The sequence below is a fragment of the Zosterops lateralis genome (assembly GCF_965231275.1).
Source record: "Zosterops lateralis genome assembly, chromosome: W".
Taxonomy (NCBI): Eukaryota; Metazoa; Chordata; class Aves; order Passeriformes; family Zosteropidae; genus Zosterops; species Zosterops lateralis.
In genome coordinates, this window is record NC_139801.1 from 143,375 (window position 1) to 161,677 (window position 18,303).

Below are 18,303 nucleotides of genomic sequence, written 5' to 3' on the forward strand. Positions count from 1 at the left end.
CCAGAAGTTGTAAAGCTATTACTCTGAAAACAAATTTAAGATTGGAAACATGGAATCTATATTTTACCCTTCTTGCTTAAGTTAAGCATGTTTTGCTAGCTAGAAAGGAAATGTTTTGTTATTGTCCTCCCCAAAAGTAGGAAAGACAAAAAATGCAGTGTTTATTCCGACATAAAAGAAATCAAATGTAAATTGGCTTCAGTTTTATTGTGTCAACCCACCTGCAAAATCCTCTTCGGCCCCAGCACATCTGTAATGTGCATAGGCTCTGTTTAATGCAGTTAAAACTGATTCCCTGTACAGAAGGCATGAAATGAATACACCACTGTTTAGAGTTCTGAATTTCAAGAGCCTTAAAGTCCTTAGAAGTTAAATAATTAAGAAGTTATTACTGCACTCAAGTTCAGCATTCAGCATAGCATCAAAGTGTTCTGAGTTGGCAGCACTCCTTGCTGACTGCTCAGAAGGAACAGCAGGCCGCACTGGAGGCATTTCTTCAGGAAAAGAAAAGGGGGGGGGGGGGGGGGGGGGAGAAGGGGCTCTGGTTCCCAAAGAAAGAAATACAAGTTATGGGACTCTGCAAGTGTCAGCACAGGTGACCAGAAGATCCCATCTCAGAGCTGGAGTCCAGCTGGAAGGATCCACTGGTGATGGTTTCATTAGTTGGGATGGAGAATGTCCATGTAAGGACTGCAGGGTTGGGGAATTTGAACCTCTCTACTGCAAAGACAAGGGATAAAACAGGATAACTTAACCAAGGAGAATTTCTTCCACCACAGCTTCCAAGGATTATGTGGCACAGTGTCTGGGAGAGTGAACAGGACCTGTGCTCTAAGCTTCCAGAGCCAAGACATATGGTCAACATGGCAAAACCTCCTCTCAATGCAGAAGTGACCACACGAACAGTCATGGTGCTGAACCTGTTATTTTGTGTGCTTGAATTAAAAAAACACTGGAGAAGTGCTATCAGCCTGGCACGGCTTATAAAATATACTTTAAATGCTCTTCATTTTATATTTTTTAAGTGAAATACTTAGGCTGACAGACTTTTTCTCCCATGGAGATGTCAAGGACACCTGGCTGGAAGGAAAACAGTAGATTTGTGTGAAAGGCATCACATGCAAGGACCTCTGTGCCATGTATGAACTGTGAAATCGATTAACATTTCAGATATTAATACCAGAGTAGTAGTTGCAGCTGCCATCTTCTTGATGCTGTTATGCAAGCTGAACACAGAAATTCACTATAAGTAAACAGAATGTAGTTTTCACTTCTTTAATCAATTCCATTTATTGGTGAAATGGGAAGAAACAGGGTGTTGCAATTATCATGGCTAATTCTACAAGTCACTTGCAGGATGAGCCCAAGGCTTGTGCAAGCTGAATTGCATGGCCCTTCTTCAACATTAAAACTAGTGCACAAATCCACTTTTATATAAACCCTAAAATCCATGTATTACGTTCAGTTTCTAGAAACTTGTCAGACTCACTGATGGCCACTGCTGACAATCAGTAGAACCCACGTTCTGCCGCTGTTTTGGTTAGCTGGAATAAGTTAGAATTTTTACCTGGAGGCTGGAGTGGAGTAGCCAGGGTATGGCCCGATGGGTAATTTCCTGCCCTACCGATACCTGCGGGCACAGCTCCGCTTCCCAGGAGCTGTGCTTGTGCAGAATGCCTCCTTTCTAACAGGCTCCGAAGAGACGTTAATACACCAGCATTATTTTATCTAGAATATTTATTATACTCTATCTTCATAGCACAAATTTGAGATGGATGTAATGTATTTAAAGCTATTAGTATGATTCAATAAAATGATTCGCGTGCAAAACTTTACATTCTGAAAATGGTGCTGCACGGTGGTAGCAGAGAGAGGGCGGGAGCTAGTCCTGCCGTTCCCAGCAATGGCGATGCCGCCAGGATGCCGCGCAGCCAACAAAGGCGGCTGGTCAGAGGCAGCGCACGGGCCGCAGGCGCTGCGCAGGCGGGCCCGAGAGAGCTCGGAGAACGGGGTGGGGAAGGAAAGGCGGCATCGCTCCGGGACACGGTTCCCGGCCGCGCCCCGGGGCCTGGGGGATGACCCCGGCCGGGCCCAGGCACGGCGGCCGCAGCGCCGGCGGAGGGGCTGAACCGCCAGGGCTGGCAGCGTGTGGCTCCTCCCGTCCTTTGTTGGCCTGGAACCGGAGCAGCGGCCGCGGGCTCTGCCCCCGGCTGCCCGTCGAGGCCTGAGGCGCTCGGCCGCGAGGAGAGCGCCCGGCGGGCCCCGGGCAGCGTCTCCCACGGCACCCGGGCGGCGCCGGCCTCGGCGCGGGAGAGCTCGGCCCCGGTTTCGGCGCGGTTCTGCCGCAGGCACCGCTCGGAGCTCTCCCCGACCCGTCCGGGCTGCGGGAGGCCGCGACCCGGCCCCGGGGCGCTCGGCGGCCCCGCAGCCTCCCCGCCCCCGGCACTCTCCAGGGAGCCGTTCCACACGGAATCACACGGGAGCGTCTCCCCATCTGTGCCGCCGAGCACCCCCACCCCCACCGCCCAGCCCCGCAGCCTCCTGCCATTATGTTCCTCCGACGCGGGGCCGGGCCGCGCCGCGGGCCGTAGCCCTGCCCGAGCCCGCCGGCTCCGGCCGCAGCAGGTGTGTCGCATGGGGACCGGAGGTTGCATGCTATGGGGTCGCTTCCTCCCGGCCCGGCGGCGGCCGAAGCCCCGCGGGCACCCGTGCAGGGACTTCCCGGGCTGGCGGCTCCGGGCCGGCCGGGCGGGGGCGGATCGTTCTCCCCCGCCGCCGAAGGGGCCGCGGCCTCTCCTCCCCGGCCGTCCCCAGGGCTCGCAAGGCCCGCTCGGACAGGGCCAGTTGGGGCCGGGAGCGCGCAGACCCGCGGGGAGGTGCCCGGGGCCGCGGCAGCCCGGAGGAGGGAGCGGCCCCCCGGACCGAGGGGCCGAGGGAGGGCCGGCCGCGGCTGCGGCCGCAGCAGCCTGTGCGGGGAAGACGGGCCGAGGCAGCGGAAGAACATGGTGGTTCTCCCCAGAACGGGGTGGGGATGAGGGATGCGAAGAAGGTGTCTCCGCAGGGAGGGGTGCAGGGTTGTGCCCGAGACCTCTGTTCAGTTGCAGGTGCAGCCAGGGGCAGAGGGGCTTTGCCGGGGTCGCCCACCCGCCCGGAGGGAGCTCTGCAGAGCAGCATCTCCCGCAGCCTCCGCGAGGAGGGGGTTTCAGCGCGTAGGCGGAGGTGGTTACTGGTGTTCCCAGAGCAAGGGTGAGTAGCCAGGAGGAGCGGGGTGGCTGCTGTCTCGGTCTGGGTGCCTGTCAGCCATGCAGGAGGAAGGCCCTTGCGCGGCCGAGGAGGGAGCGCAGGGAGAAGAGCGGCCACGGGCACAGGTGGGTGCGGACCCCCGGAGCGGCGTGGGCACCGCAGGGGGCCGAGACCCTGGTCAGGCATCGCCCGAGAGGCGCAGGGCCGGGCAGGCGGTCGGGCCGCACAGTGTCTGCGGGATGGGAGCTGCGCAGAGCCTGACCGGGCCTCCCCAGCCGGCGGCCGCAGGCCGGGGGGGGCTGCTCAGCCGTGGGGCTGCAGCTCGATGCTTCTCAAGGCCTCCAGCACAGTAGAATAGCAAAGGAAAGGAAAAAAAAAATAAAAATCAGTGTAGCAGCCAAGTCGGCGCTGCGAGGAGGGGGCAAAGGAACTATTTTGTAGGCATCTTGCTGCTGCGGAAATGGATTTCTTGAGGGGAGGGAGGCGCGTTTGTGGGTACTCTGTAGTAATGCTGCTCAGAGCACAGAAAATGCCACTTGGGCAGCCCCAGCTGGAATGAGGAGTGGGGAGGGCAGATGGGAGAAGCCCTTGATCGGGCACCCCATGGCCGTGGGCATGAGGGGCCAGATGTGACGTGTGTGAGTAGCCACCCCTCATCTGGGGGAGCAGAGGGGCAGCAGCCCGGGTTAGCAGCCTGTCTCCCAGGGCTGTGGCCGAGCCTGCCTGGTGCTGCAAGAGAGATCCTATGAGGATTTTTATTGCGGTCTCTTTGTTAGCTACAGACAGGCACGCACACACAGCTCTCAGCCAGGTTGTGGGAGGTAAGTGGGGGAGGCGAGCAAGGGAGCGTGCGGGGGGCTCTGGGGAGCAGGGGCTGCGTGGGCCGGGCAGGAGGGGAGCCGGGGCACAGGGTTGTGCCGGCCCCACGCCACACAAAAACCAGCCCCTGCGATTTTCAGGGTCTTGTTGGCAACTCAGCGAGGGTTGCCATAGCTTTTTATGTAGGGTGACCAGAACCGGCTGGAACTGGTTTGAGGCAGATCAGCTCCTGAACACAATGCAGTCACTGAGCTACTACACTGGGATAGCTTCCTCCCTTCATGGCAGCCAAAAGCAGAGGAGCTTGCAGAAAGATACCATCCCAAAACAGTATGTGAATGCACACTTTAGACACACAGCACTGGTATGTGGCTAACGTAGTCATAAAGGGTTCTGTATGTAAATGTACATATTTGCAGTAACTGAGATTACTTTGGCTTTTTGTGCCTTTTTATGCTTAAGGAATGGGCAAGAGCTGAGATTTATGACCCTTACTAAAATATTTTTGCTTTGCAAGGGTGGGACACTGGTTATGCAGTCTATTTTAAAACTAAACTAAATAAAATTGATTGAATTATTTGTAATTGTAGTTATGCTTGTGACTAAGGATGCTTTGCATGCTGTTCTATTTACAGGGTGCTGTATTGTGGTTTTCTTCTTTAGGATACATTAAAGGGGGGGAGTTGCTGTGCCTTTCTCTAAGGCCAGAAGGAAACAATATTATTGTAGAATTGTGCATAAAAGCATTGAGAAGATGCTGTAAGGCATACTCGTTTTCCTTTTTTTTTTTTTTTCCTTGTAGGCCTATTGATTGGGGCTGCCTTTAACCCTTTGGTGTTTGCAGAGGTAATGCGACTGTGGCAGTAACTGAGCACTGGCTAAAAAAATCTCTCAAAGGTCAAGGTTCACAAGGTGAGACGTGGTGGTTTGGGCTGAATATAACAATAGCATGGAGGTACATCCTGATTGCACACTTGGCACATTCGGAAGGAGACAGTTGTTTAAGTGTTACTGAAGAAATGCTGTTAAGGTCCTCCAGTTTTAATAGGATTAAAGCTATTATTTGTAAAGACTTACTGATATCTTGGCTAAATACAGTATTTCATTGAAATATATCCAGATATATGGGTTTTTTCACAGTGAAGCGATACAGAATAGGCCTCTGAATGACAATCATGAATTGTGGACCAGTTGTGGCAGGGAGCTGTTCTGTGCTGTACTAGAGACACACATGCAGAATTTGCTGTCTGAGTATTTACACGTTGTTGTTTGACCACATCTCAGCGACCCAATACTTAGTTTTTAATTAAGGTATTCGGTGTTAAACATGTACTTTATATTGCCTACAGAGGAAAATACCTGTGCAAAGTAAATAGTATGGATGGCTTTTCTTAAAGTGTTGTAACCTAGGGAGGATTTTGCAGCAGCCAAGTGGAAAGATGTGTTTTGGAGGGCTGGATGGAGCTCCAGTGCATTATCAGTGGTGTGAATTATAATATTGTGCATAGGAAACCGGATGGGCAGTGCAGCAGCTGCAGAAGGGTGACTGCTTTTAACTCAAGCAATGGATAATGGATAGAATTTTTAGTTTTTCTTTCTCAGCTAGAAAATACAAAATATGTACTTAGATTTGAGCTGATGTTTTTTATCTTATAGTGAAATCTGAAGGATTCAGAGAGAGGGAGAGGGGCAGAGAGAAGGAAGCAGTAATGAATCTAGCAGAGGGGAAAAGAACAAAGGCTGTTAGAGCTTGCACAGTAGATTACTAAACATTTTGCCTGGGGGATTCTTTTGCTAGAACTGTTACTTCCTATAACAGGAAATCAGCAACTCTAGAATCCTTACCAGTGTGATTTTTTAAAAAAATCTTCCCAGTCCTGGCTGTGTTAGCTGGTTTGGTAATCTACAATCAAGATAATATGGAGGCAGAACACTGGAAATACTCGGTTGTGGTGTGAAATGAGGGTCCTTTCCTCTGTGCTCAGCAGAATAGACAATCCTAAAAACCTTGAGAGGTTGTGGATACTGGGTAAGTTGTGTATTGGCTGCTGAAGCAAGGTGACAATACAAGGGAACCTTTTTGTTTCTGACTGCAGTAGATTACGTAAGGCATTGAGCTGTTAATTGTAGAAAAGTGAAAATAGCATGCTAACATTTGGCCTGCAATTCTGTGTTTGTGAGCTTTACTGCAGCTGTGATGTGTTGTTTTTCAGGTTTGATAGAGCAGTGAATAGCTTGTGGTGGAGCAAAATGCCTGACAGATCACTGTGCTGATTTCTGCTCCTGTTCTTCAGCATCAGGATGCAGAGGGTCTATATTTGACTATAGACGTCTGTAGCAGAATGATGCTTGCAAACAGGAATTCTTGTTGCTTAATAGGAATAGAATCTCTTCCTGATGAGGATGCATGTTCTTTTCCAAGTGTTAGCTAAAATTCATATATTACACAAGAGTATCTTTTGGGCTTTTTTTTTTCCTTCTGCCAGAGTAGTAGGCAGCTTTAAAATTGTAAGTTCTTGGATTGTGACAAAATTCCTTGAATCTCTTTTGTTTGGGTTTTTGAATGCTATCTGTATTTGAATTTTTATTTTTAGCAAAGGAGATTTTGAATTTGCAGGGATTTTTGTTGGCTGTAAGATGAGAAAACTGAATAGATGGAGTCTGCAGTGTTCTTGGTGAGTTATCTTTTTTCAGTCTAGTACTATCTGTAAATGCTCTTCATCAGGAGATTTGCATTGTGCACACAGGCCAGCTTTCCAGCAGCAAATGCTAATGCTGGAGGGCTGGTCGTCTTTATCAGCACCCAGGATCTCATTTTGCATTGGTCTCAGTTATTTGATCTCCAGAATGAGGGTAAGGATTTATCACATTCCAAGTCCCTTTGGAATGAATTGACTAACTGTTGTTTTCCTAGCCATATGCCTGTGTGTTAAAATTCAAATATGCAGCAGAGAACCAGGAATAGATGTTCAGAAAAACCCAAACTTGACCGTAATGTTCTCAGGCCTGTTTGTTGCCCTGATGGGCCCTACCTGGCTGGGAGAGCTCTCCGGGAGGCTGCAGCTGCTCATGCTGTGCTTGGACCACAGTTGCCATCCACTTCAAAAAACGTACCTTAAAGGAAAGAGATGGGAAACTTGTACCATTTAGAATGTCATTTGAGTCTGCATTTGTTTGGGAATCTCAAAATTCTCTTCATTGTTGTGCATCTGAATTATTCACGTATTACCGCCCCAGCTTATTTTATATATGGAAGTACAAAACTAAGCCATGATTGTAATTAATTTCTAAGTAGACTGCAGAAAGATTGCTATGTAGATTTCCCTGCTTTTCAGGAATTCATCTCTGTTTTAGGAGGGATTTGGGAGGTGGCTAGACCCAAACTCTGGCCTGAATCTCTTGATCAATACAGGTGGTTTTCATGTGGCCAGCTGTGTTCAGCCCCAGGTTGTGCATAAGGAGATTCCTTGCTCATGTGTTGAAACATCCCTGTTTCTTTTGCCAGCCAAAGGCTGATTGTCCTGACCTTTTAACCAGCTGTGTGTGGTTCTCTTCAAGCTATGCTAGCAGTGGTTTAGACTCCAGAAGATTCCCCTCCTCTTTCCCTTCTTGTTTTCTCATACCCAAAGAGAACCTGAGATACTAATTTCAAAAATTGATGTGTTGGACTACAGGATGAGGCTCTTAAGGAGTCATAAACTACAAAAAACGGTATTTTGGCTGTCAGAATGGTGGATTACGTCTTTCACTCATTGAGTCTTGAGCATGGAAACAAATCGGATTTTCCTCTTTTTTGAAGACAGGTAGATATGGTGTGTAACACAGAAAAAGTAGGTTCTTGGCATAAATTTTAAACACCCCATACTTCACAAAGATGTTTACATTAGGACTGGCATTACCTTACTCATGCTGTGGTTGCTAAGTGGATGCTAAATAGGACCTTTATCCTGAGAAATTGAAGTTTCTTAGGGTAAGAATTACTTTGCATATTACAAAAGGATTTCTGTGATTTGTGGAAGCGGGTGCTTGTCTGGGTTTTCCAACAGTCATGGGCCCTAAGATAGTGAAAAAGAACCTGTATCTTATATATATGAGCATGAGAGTCATTGCAGACTGTGGTTGAAGTGGCCTCTTGCACATCCCACTTGCCTGCTGAGTATGTCAAACCAGGCAAGGCTGTGATTGGAGATGTGGTTCCCATTTCCTGAGGAGGTTTTGTGGTTAGATTAGCGTATTGCTTTGTCTGTCTTCACAATGCTTGGCTTTCAGAGCAAATGACTGGAAGTGTAAGTCAGTCATAATTACTAATAACCAATGAACAGCTCATAATCTGTGTATTAGGATGAAATTTGCCTAATGTTAGGATATATGTTACTGTAATTCTGATTGAATCCCTTATGTCTTCTCTACCTGATGAAATTTCTTGTCACAGCAATAGAGAAACCAAAACCCAAAGCAGTATGGTTTTATGCTGCTTAGGCTGGTGTTGCTCCCTGTGTAGGCATTTTTATCCAGAATGAGCGTGATGTTACCTAGGCATCGTTACTCTTGTTTGGAAGTGGAGTAATTATTCCAGATTCCTGGAATTTTGCACTGGAGTAGTGTGTCTGCCTGGGAATCAGTAGAAGTAACAGACTAATTCCTGTATGTGGGTATACCAGAAACAAAATGCTGCCATGTGCCAGACCCTGAAAAGAGGTGTCTCAGTGTTCTCTCAGTGTTCTTACTCCGTTCTTAAACCGGAAAAAAAAAAGTGAGTAATAGGAATATGGCTGCAGAGTCCTTGCAGTTGTGGTGGAAACATAGTTTATATACTGAATCTTAAGATGGGTGCTCTAGAATAGTGAGGAAGAGATTAGTAAAATCTCTTCCAGGTTGGAACTTCTCTTCCTTGTGTATCACAATGACCATGTTTGTCTCCCTTTTTGTTTAACTTTGATTGCTTGAAAAGTTTGAAGAATGAGAGAAGTTCTTGATAAAAGCAGCAAGCAGCAGTAGTTCTCAGTAAAGCTGTGTCTCCTCTGCTGGGCAGTCGTGATCTTAAACATACTTGGAGGAATTAAATGTGTAAGCAGACCTTAATTCATTGTTATGGGTGAATGTTAATTATGGTCCAGGATATGTAGTTAGAGGAAGTCTCAGACTAGGGAGACCATCTAGCTCTTTTTGAGTGTATGCAACAACTGTAAAAAGACACCTATGGACAGATGTGCAACCAGAATGCAACTAATTAATGTCCCATATTACGAGAAACTGTGTCAAAGTTTTCTGTCATTTTACATGGATTTGATATGCTTTGGTGTTTGCAGTCTTTTCCATTTAATCCTCATAGAAACTTGCTTTGTGATTTTGATACTGTGCACACATGTGTTTTTGTATTAAGAACTTCATAAGTTAGACAAAGGGCCCAGAACCATTAAGTGAACTGTGTAAACAAATTTCCAAACCCTTCGGTATTTACTTGAAGCTGTTTCATGAAATGTCTGTGTCTATTCCAGTCGCCTTGAAAAATTTTTCTCAGTTGCCTTCTCATAGTCCACAATGACTTGCAGGTAGCCGGTGTTGATGAATACCTACATCTTACAGATGTTTATTACTTTGTACTTCATTATTTTCAAGAATAATTAATCCTCAGATTAACAGTGAACTGTTAAGGAAAGTCAAGACAGGAGAAATTACAAGTGTCTCATGTTATTTTTATGCATGTCCAGGTATTTTGCAGTCTGGCTGGGTGAAGATAGGAGGGAGGGTAGGAGAGGAAACAGGAAGCAAGTCACTGCAATTTGGGCCCAGAATAAAATTGCCACGTTACCATGTGTATAGTTTATGAATTATTATAGTTCTTGGTATAATAATTCAACTGTTTACTTGGACTGGAACCCTGTTCCGTAATATATAATTTCTAAAAACATTACTTCGGAAGTGAAATAACACTTCTTTGCATGGCAGATGTGAACAAGTGCTCGTTTTGTATAAGACTGTGCTACTAGAGCTTAAAGTGATAACTTTCTGCATATTTTACAGATTTGCTTGCAATCAAATACATGGCCATGGGGGATATGAAGACCCCAGATTTTGATGACCTTCTTGCAGCCTTTGACATACCAGACATGGTAGATCCCAAAGCAGCTATTGAATCTGGACATGACGACCACGAAAGCAACATAAAACAAAATGCTCACACAGATGAAGACTCCCATGTCCCATCATCATCTGATGTTGGGGTGAGCGTCATCGTGAAAAATGTGCGTACCATTGATTCTTCTGAAGGTCTGGATAAGGATGGCCACCATGCCACAGGCAATAGCTTGCACAATGGCTTCCTAACATCAGCAGCTCTTGAGAGTTACAGTAAAGATGAAGGGAAATCACTTAAAGATGATGGGTCAGCTTCTGAGACTACACTGAAGGATTCAGCTTTCAACCAGTTCAGCCCAATATCAAGTGCAGAAGAATTTGATGATGATGAGAGAATTGAGGTGGATGACCCCCCAGATAAAGAGGAGATGCGTGCAAATTTCAGAGCAAATGTCTTGGCAGGATCTCTATCTCAGCAGGAATATGACAAACTAAAGGCACTTGGAGGGGAGAACTTAATTAAATCTGGAATTGCTGTTTCAAGTAGTATAGATAAAAATAAAACTGCTAAACGAGAGACAGAGACAAACTCCATGAATTTAGGTGTCTATGAGTCTTTTAAAACTCGAAAAACAGAGGACAAGTTACTAAAAGACAATTCTGAGAAGCTTCTTGAAAACAGGGTACTTGATGGAAAACTGAGTACTGAAAAATGTGACACAAATCTTGCCAGCATTTCCCAGTCCAAAGCAAAGTCATCAGCAAAGCTTTCATCCTGCATTGCTGCAATCGCAGCACTGAGTGCTAAAAAGGCAGCTACAGATAGCAGTAAAGATTTACAGTCTAATTCAGGAGAGTCTTCTCCATTACCAAAAGACATGAGTGAAAGTCCCCAGGCTATAGAAAAATCTCCCGAGTCTCAGAGTCTCATTGATGGTGCTAAGAAGCCGTCTGTCAAACCTCCCGATAGTCCCAGAAGCGTTTCAAGTGAGAACAGTAGCAAAGGGTCTCCATCTTCTCCCGCAGGGTCAACACCAGCAATTCCTAAGGTTCGCATAAAAACCATCAAGACTTCTTCTGGGGAGATCAAGAGAACTGTTACTAGAGTGCTGCCAGACGTTGATTTGGACAGTGGTAAAAAGCCAGAGCAGAGTGCTTCCATGGTAACCTCCATGACATCTCTCCTGTCCTCACCAACTTCCGCTGCTGTTCTCTCCTCTCCTCCCAGAGCTCCTCTGCAGTCCTCTGTTGTCACCAATGCAGTTGGATCTGCAGAACTTGCCCCCAAACAGGTCACTATCAAACCCGTGGCTACTGCTTTCCTGCCTGTTTCAGCAGTGAAAACAGCAGGTTCCCAAGTGATCAATCTGAAGCTGGCTAACAACACCACCGTGAAAGCCACTGTCATCTCTGCCGCGTCCGTGCAGAGCGCCAGCAGCGCCATTATCAAAGCTGCCAACGCCATCCAGCAGCAGACGGTTGTGGTGCCAGCGTCGAGCCTTGCCAGTGCCAAACTTGTGCCAAAGACAGTCCATCTTGCCAACCTTAACCTTTTGCCTCAGGGTGCTCAAACCACCTCTGAACTGCGCCAAGTGCTAACAAAACCCCAACAGCAAATCAAGCAGGCAATAATTTCTGCAGCCGCCTCCCAGCCTTCAAAAAAGGTGTCTCGAGTGCAGGTGGTGTCATCTCTACAGAGCTCTGTAGTGGAAGCATTCAATAAGGTGCTGAGCAGTGTCAATCCCGTACCAGTTTACATCCCAAACCTTAGCCCCCCTGCCAATGCCGGAATCACACTACCAACACGAGGTTACAAGTGTTTGGAGTGTGGCGACTCGTTTGCTCTCGAGAAGAGCCTGACCCAGCATTATGACAGGAGGAGTGTGCGAATTGAAGTGACTTGTAATCATTGTACAAAGAATTTAGTTTTCTACAATAAATGTAGTCTCTTGTCCCATGCTCGGGGGCACAAAGAGAAAGGTGTCGTGATGCAGTGCTCCCACCTGATCCTAAAACCAGTCCCAGCAGATCAAATGATAGCATCTCCTTCCAGCAATACTGCCGCGGCCGTGCTCCAGAGCCCAGGGGGAGCTGGCACACACTCTGTAACAAAGATCCAGACTGGCTTAACTGGGACAGTGATCTCAGCCCCTGCGAGCTCTCCTGTCATTCCAGCTATGCCGCTAGATGAAGATCCATCGAAACTCTGTAGACATAGTCTAAAGTGTTTGGAGTGCAATGAAGTTTTCCAAGATGAGACATCTCTTGCAACTCATTTCCAGCAGGCTGCAGACACAAGTGGACAAGTAGAGTATCCTATGTTTACATTCCAATGTTTCATCTATAAGCCTAGGAGACTTTGGATATGTTTTTACTTTCATTTAGCTGTTAATTATCTGAACCTCTGTGATTAAAATGATAAACAAAAACCACAAAAAGTCTTGCAAGCGCTTATATAGTGAATGTCAGCACTTTTTAAATAAGACTTTTTCTTAGAATCTTTTTAGTCCCTGAAGTCTGAAATTGACACTGTATATTTTTGCTAAAATTTAACATTAGCTTTCTTACAGCTGAACGTTATAATGCAGAAAATAATAATGGGTTTTACTAATAATATGTTAATGCTTCTTTCTGTGCTTTGGAATTTGACTAGCCTGTGGAATCCACTTAATTGGCACCCTCATTAACAGCCCATCTATTCAACCTGAATGATAGCTTTAAGTGATTCATTCTCGATTGGTCTTCAGGTTTTAGAGTTTTCACGAAGTGCCTTAAGCGAGCGAGGCATTCCCCTCACATGTAGGGGGACTCAGGCAGTGACAAATGGCACACTGACTACTGACAGGAATGCCTGCTGTTTGCCTCAGCTCTTCCTCAGAAAGTGCAAAGTGCTGTTCTCACTTGCACGTCTTCCTTTCTGTGTGATTATTTGTTTAGTTGGTTTGGTTTCTTTTCCTCTTACAAATGCTAATGAGTTCAACTTTAAAACCATTTGAAAATTCTTTACTAATGTATGTGGCCTGACCTGAAAGAAACACGTCATTCAATAAAACTTAATATTAATCAGTGTGCGATGTATTTTATAATCCTGGCAGAGTGAAGGTGGTTAATTAAATGATATGGTTGGATCTCTGTTGGGGTGTGCCAATTAAAAGGGATTCTGGTGTGTTTCAAAGCATTCAGGTGAGCTTGGTGTCCAGCTTCTTGCTGCGGGGGAAGCTGAAAACCTGCAAGCATGATCAAGACAGGAATGCCCCAGGAGTTTTCCTGGGAATCACACAACAGTGGACAGGCTTAAGAGTTTAAGTCCTAAAGTTAGAAAAAAGGCACTAGTCCTTGGAGCACAGGCAGGTTCCTGGCAGGGTCTATTCACTACGTGTAGGATGTAGTATTCTGTACCATGAAGCAGCTCCACTGCACCTACCACTGCAGGTACTAATGTAAAGAGATTTGCTTGATCATGTGGCTCTGCCTTAGCTCCTCCCTTTAACTGGCTAGCAGAGTTAGACTGAAATAGCCTGGGTTCCAAGTGGAATGCCATGCAAGGGAGTTTCTCTTTGTAAAATACTAAAAATTTTCATATCTAAGGGAGTTTCCTTCACCAGAACGTGTCCATCCATAGATGTTACAGTTCTGAACAGGATCTAATGGCTGACCATGAGTATATTCTGCATCAGCTCAAGCTACTTAGTACTTAGGGTTTTTAACTAACCAATTTTCTGGTGCTTACTGGTTGAAGATAGGTTTTTTCCCATAATAAGCCCATTAGGTAGCATTCCTTCTAAGATCCAGTAGTCCTTGCAAAAACCTGTTGGTTTTGGTACTGGAAAATCAAGCAAGTAAGAAGGTGCCAAGACAAAGCCGTTGGATGAGAGACAGAGAATAGGTTGAGAGGATGAGGCTAAAATAGAAATGGAAAAAGAAGGAGAACAAAGATAAAATTATGGTCTAACTTTTGGGGTGCGAGGATTTTTGTCTTTATGGCCAAGTAAACTAAACCTTTTGCCCTTCCCCTTCTCCCTCTGTCTGGTGCTTTTTCCCTGTTGCTGCTGAGTTTGCTCTCCATACATGTCCTTTAGGTACTGTTTATCCTGGTAATTTACTAAAGGAAAGCAATTGTGATGTTCACAGAATGTCACAATGCAGCTGCAGGGAGGTGGAGAGAGAAGTGTGGGTTCCCAGGTACTGCTGTTCAAGGAGGGAAGCCCCTGGAGCTGCAGGAGCAGCTGGCATTGCCTGCTGCCTGTCAGGGTGTTTGTCTCCTCATGTAAACTTGCTCTGCTTAAGAGCTGAAGGTTTAGAAAAACTTAGAAAGCACTGGAGGAAAAGAAGCTAATTTCATGTTCTTCCATTTGAAAAGAACACTTAATAAATGCAGTTTTAAATGTTCTTTGTTGAAATATCCTTTTAAATATTAAACATTTTTTGTAGTCCTTTTCCGATGTCAAGCAGCCACTGGTTTTTATGTTGTGTTTGGTTGCATCCTGTAGTGGTAGTGTTTCCTGGAAAAAAGAGTCTTTATAGGCATTTATTACTAAGTATGTTGCTTCTTTTTCATTAGATGTTGCCTCTTGAGAGGCTTGGATGAGAAATAATCTGACCTGTTTTCCTTCTTAGTGCTTGACACTGGCTTTTTGCTGCAAAACTGCCATTACTGTGGGGGGAAAAGGACAGGGAAGTTAGATGAGACTGGTATTTTGTTATTTGGAAGGAAAGAAGAAAGAACAAACACTTAGGTTTTGCAAAGAAATAACAGGAAAAAAGGTTATTTGCCGCTTACTGTTCTTTCTAGTGTCCCATCTAATTGCTCCTGAAATGGAAAATGTATAGTTTTGTGTTTCCAATGAGTCAGTAGCTGCTCTTACACTCCTGTTAGGAAGGTAGAATGCTTTGTTTCAAATAAGCAATGGTAAGAAGAATCTTGGCAATGAAAATATATTCCCTTTAAAGTTGTTACCTTTCTGTAATGTTTTATTGCCATTAATATTCCTGTTAAAGGAATATTAACCTAACAGAATATTCTTCCTAAAGGAATATTTACCCAGACTCACTGAGGTTTTCTGGCTGAACAAAACCCTCATCTACTTATGGGGGGGGAAAAGGTAGCAAACCTGGGCTAATGAACGTTAATATTTTTCTTAGTTACAGACAGGCGTATATAGCTCCCATGGAAACTACATAGCTCATTTCCCTTCATACTCAGTGTATGTGTGTATCTTTATTTTCCACCTCCACCATTTTTCCTTCTAACCCTTTTTTTTTTCTGAAACTTTGACTTTAAATGCAGGCAGGTGATGATTTTCACAAACTGTGTTTTATTTTGGTGTGGGTTGGAATGAGAGAACTGGAAGTTAATGCCACCTTAAGCCCAAAATAAAATGGTAAGCAAACGTGCTGAATGTCAGAATTTCACAGTAGATGCCTCTTGTTCTACTGTATTCAGTTAAAGTTAAACATTTTCTGTACTCATTGAAATAGCAGAGCAGTGGCCTTAACTAAGAGCATTATTGGCATGTTGGATCAGCAAATGTGTCTGGCAGCTTGCTGCAAAATCAGGAAGATCACTGAGCTGGGGCTGGAATGTTGTGTGGCTCTTCTGTAGCATCACATCCTGGTTTCCTTCAGAAGTCCTGCAAGCCAAAGGCTTTGGAAGGACTGTGAAACCTCCAAATGTTTCTGTTACTGGAATAAGAAGTTCTGGTTTGCTGTTTTCTTACGTAATCACATAATGCTCCAGGTTCTTCAGTATTGTATTACAGCTTGTTAATACAGGAACAGCCAAAGAGAGATTTGGGGAATGGTACTGAGCCCAGTAAATGACATGGCTGGTCAGAGGGTTTTGCCTTTAGCTGAACTTAAGACAAAGTTAACTCCCCAAGACGGTTCCGGTCAGCCTGAGGCTGTGAATCCCCCACTTCTAGCCACTGTTTGGTCAATTAAGGCCAAGTATTTGGCGTTTCAAAGTGAATATTTCTGTGTGTCTCAATACAGCCTTACTGTGTCCCAAAGGCTCTGAGGAGGTGCCAGTTTGAAATCCCTGTAGATAGCTGAACTCAGGCAGAGCCTTGCAGCAGAGCAGTACATCTGTCTACTCATGCTGAACACAACTGTAGTGGGCTGGCAGGAGTGCCAGTGCAACCTGCATTGCAGTGATGACAGGTTTTCTTTGCTTAACATGCTGTATATTTAATGGTTTCCATTTTGTCATGTTAGTGCATCAGGACATTGGAGAAGTCTGTTTGTATGGAGACTGTGTTCAAACACTCCAGGCCACAGTGCTCCCAGAGCATTTATTTCAGGATTTCTTCATGCCTGTGTTAGTAAATAATTTATAATGAGGCTCTGGAGATCTTTTTTTGTCAATATTCTTGCAGAGTGTACATATCATTACATATGCCAGACTTTTAGAAAGAACATCCCTAAAAATATGCAAATACGTGTTAAAAAAAATACTGATGTCATGAAGGAGTCTTGGATTTGATTTTAAATCTTTGCAAGTCACTGGTGAGATTCACAAGTCCCAAGCCATAAGAGACAATAGTAGTAATTTGATTCTGGAGTTGTACATAGGCCCCTTGCACTATTAAGGTAATCTGGGAAGGCACCTGAGTAATATTTCTGTAAACCATGTGTATCTCCTGTGGTCAGTGGTGTATGAAGGAACTTTGTGACCCAGAATGCCAGTCAGTCTGGCTACCAGCACCTGCCAGCTCTGTCAGCAGGGCTTACGTTCGTACTTGCCTACCGCTTTGGGTCCCATCCCAGTTCTGACATTTAACCTTTATTTGCTATATTTCAGTGTTTGACACAAGACGTTATGTAGAGCTGAACCAAACCTTTTGTCTCATCTATTCTGGTTTATCATTTAGAAGACATGCAATATCTGCCAGATGCTGCTTCCTAACCAGTGCAGTTTTGCATCACACCAGAGAATTCATCAGCATAAATCTCCATACACGTGTCCTGAATGTGGAGCAATCTGCAGATCTGTCCACTTCCAGACCCATGTCACTAAGAACTGCCTGCATTATACCCGAAGAGTTGGGTTTCGGTCAGTATAATGATTCCTTTTGTTGTCAATTTATGTATAATTGATGGTTTTAAAAGTGATTTTCCATTTTCATAGGCATTGTTGGGACAAAAGCAGCTTCATGGGCTTAAGATTGTCATGCCAACAGTACTATTCGTTTTAAAATTTTGGAATAAATACATTAAGATTCTGCTTTGTTTTGGGCATCCACTTTTGTATATGATTAAATCAGAATACTAGCTAGTGTCACACAGATTCAGGACTTCGCAGTTTATAAAGTCCAGAGAATTCAGATGCATTGTTCTTATTTCAGGTTTTAAAAAAAAAAACTTCCTGATTTTTTTCAAACCATTATTTTAAAATTGTTCTCTCTGGTAGAACAGTCATTTTCAGTACTTCCAGAATGTATGGTTGAGATGTTGATAGGCATACTGCATCTGCCTGGTTGTTCTCTTTCCTATGGCAAGTCAAGATTCCTTGGCTTTACATCACTTGGAAATTGCCTTTCTCAAACAGCCTTGTCTTTTGGTTCTCCTTTGTTACTCTTCAGTTTTCCTTTGACTTTTACATTTCCCTGTAATGGCAACTCACTGAGAAAATGGGGAATAGAGGTATTTCATAGAAATGTTTAGTTTGAAAGACTTGAAAAAATGTTTTCTGTTAGAATTTTCCTTGCACTGAATGGCAGGCAGCACAGCAAGAGATCAGAAGGGCCACCCATACCCTGAGCTTTGCTTAGCACTCCAAAAACACATTCACTTCACCCTGTCTGCCTGGAAAAAGGCCATTCTAAAGTTTTAGAGCAGGTAGCTCCTTCCACCCTTAAGGTGCTACAGTTCATTTTCCAGGATGGCTGTGCAATCTTCCCCTGAGGGAAGAAAGCATTTTTACTGCATCAAGCCTCTGTTTTCAGCTTGAATCCTTAGCCTGACACAATTCCAAGCTCTTTTCATTTCTTTGGGTTCTTTTCTTTTACGCTCTTCTCTCAAGCAGTAGTCTGTCTCATCCTGCATTTCCTCCATCTGGTTCCTGCACTCCGCTGCTCTTCCTTCTGATGTATGTCTCTGGGGTTTTTACACCTAGAACCCTCTAGGGACTCCTGGCCTGCCCCAGTTACATCAGCAGAATCCCCT

The 18,303-nt window shown here is 45.0% G+C and overlaps 1 protein-coding gene across 8 annotated transcripts in view; it reads left to right on the forward strand.

Annotated features, from left to right (window-relative positions):
- Nucleotides 1-2,926: 2,926 nt before the first annotated feature.
- The window catches only part of LOC310922199 (zinc finger protein 532), a 31,003-nt gene continuing 15,626 nt past the window's right edge, over nucleotides 2,927-18,303 (forward strand). The window contains exons 1-5 of one of the 8 annotated variants that reach the window (XM_083882623.1): nucleotides 2,927-3,246; nucleotides 4,203-4,426; nucleotides 4,865-4,974; nucleotides 10,087-12,446; nucleotides 17,010-17,191. In XM_083882623.1, the coding sequence (XP_083738749.1) occupies nucleotides 10,107-12,446; nucleotides 17,010-17,191 (2,522 nt within the window). In that variant the 5' untranslated portion in view covers nucleotides 2,927-3,246; nucleotides 4,203-4,426; nucleotides 4,865-4,974; nucleotides 10,087-10,106. The other 7 variants (XM_083882626.1, XM_083882624.1, XM_083882625.1 and 4 more) reach the window with 7 other exon arrangements.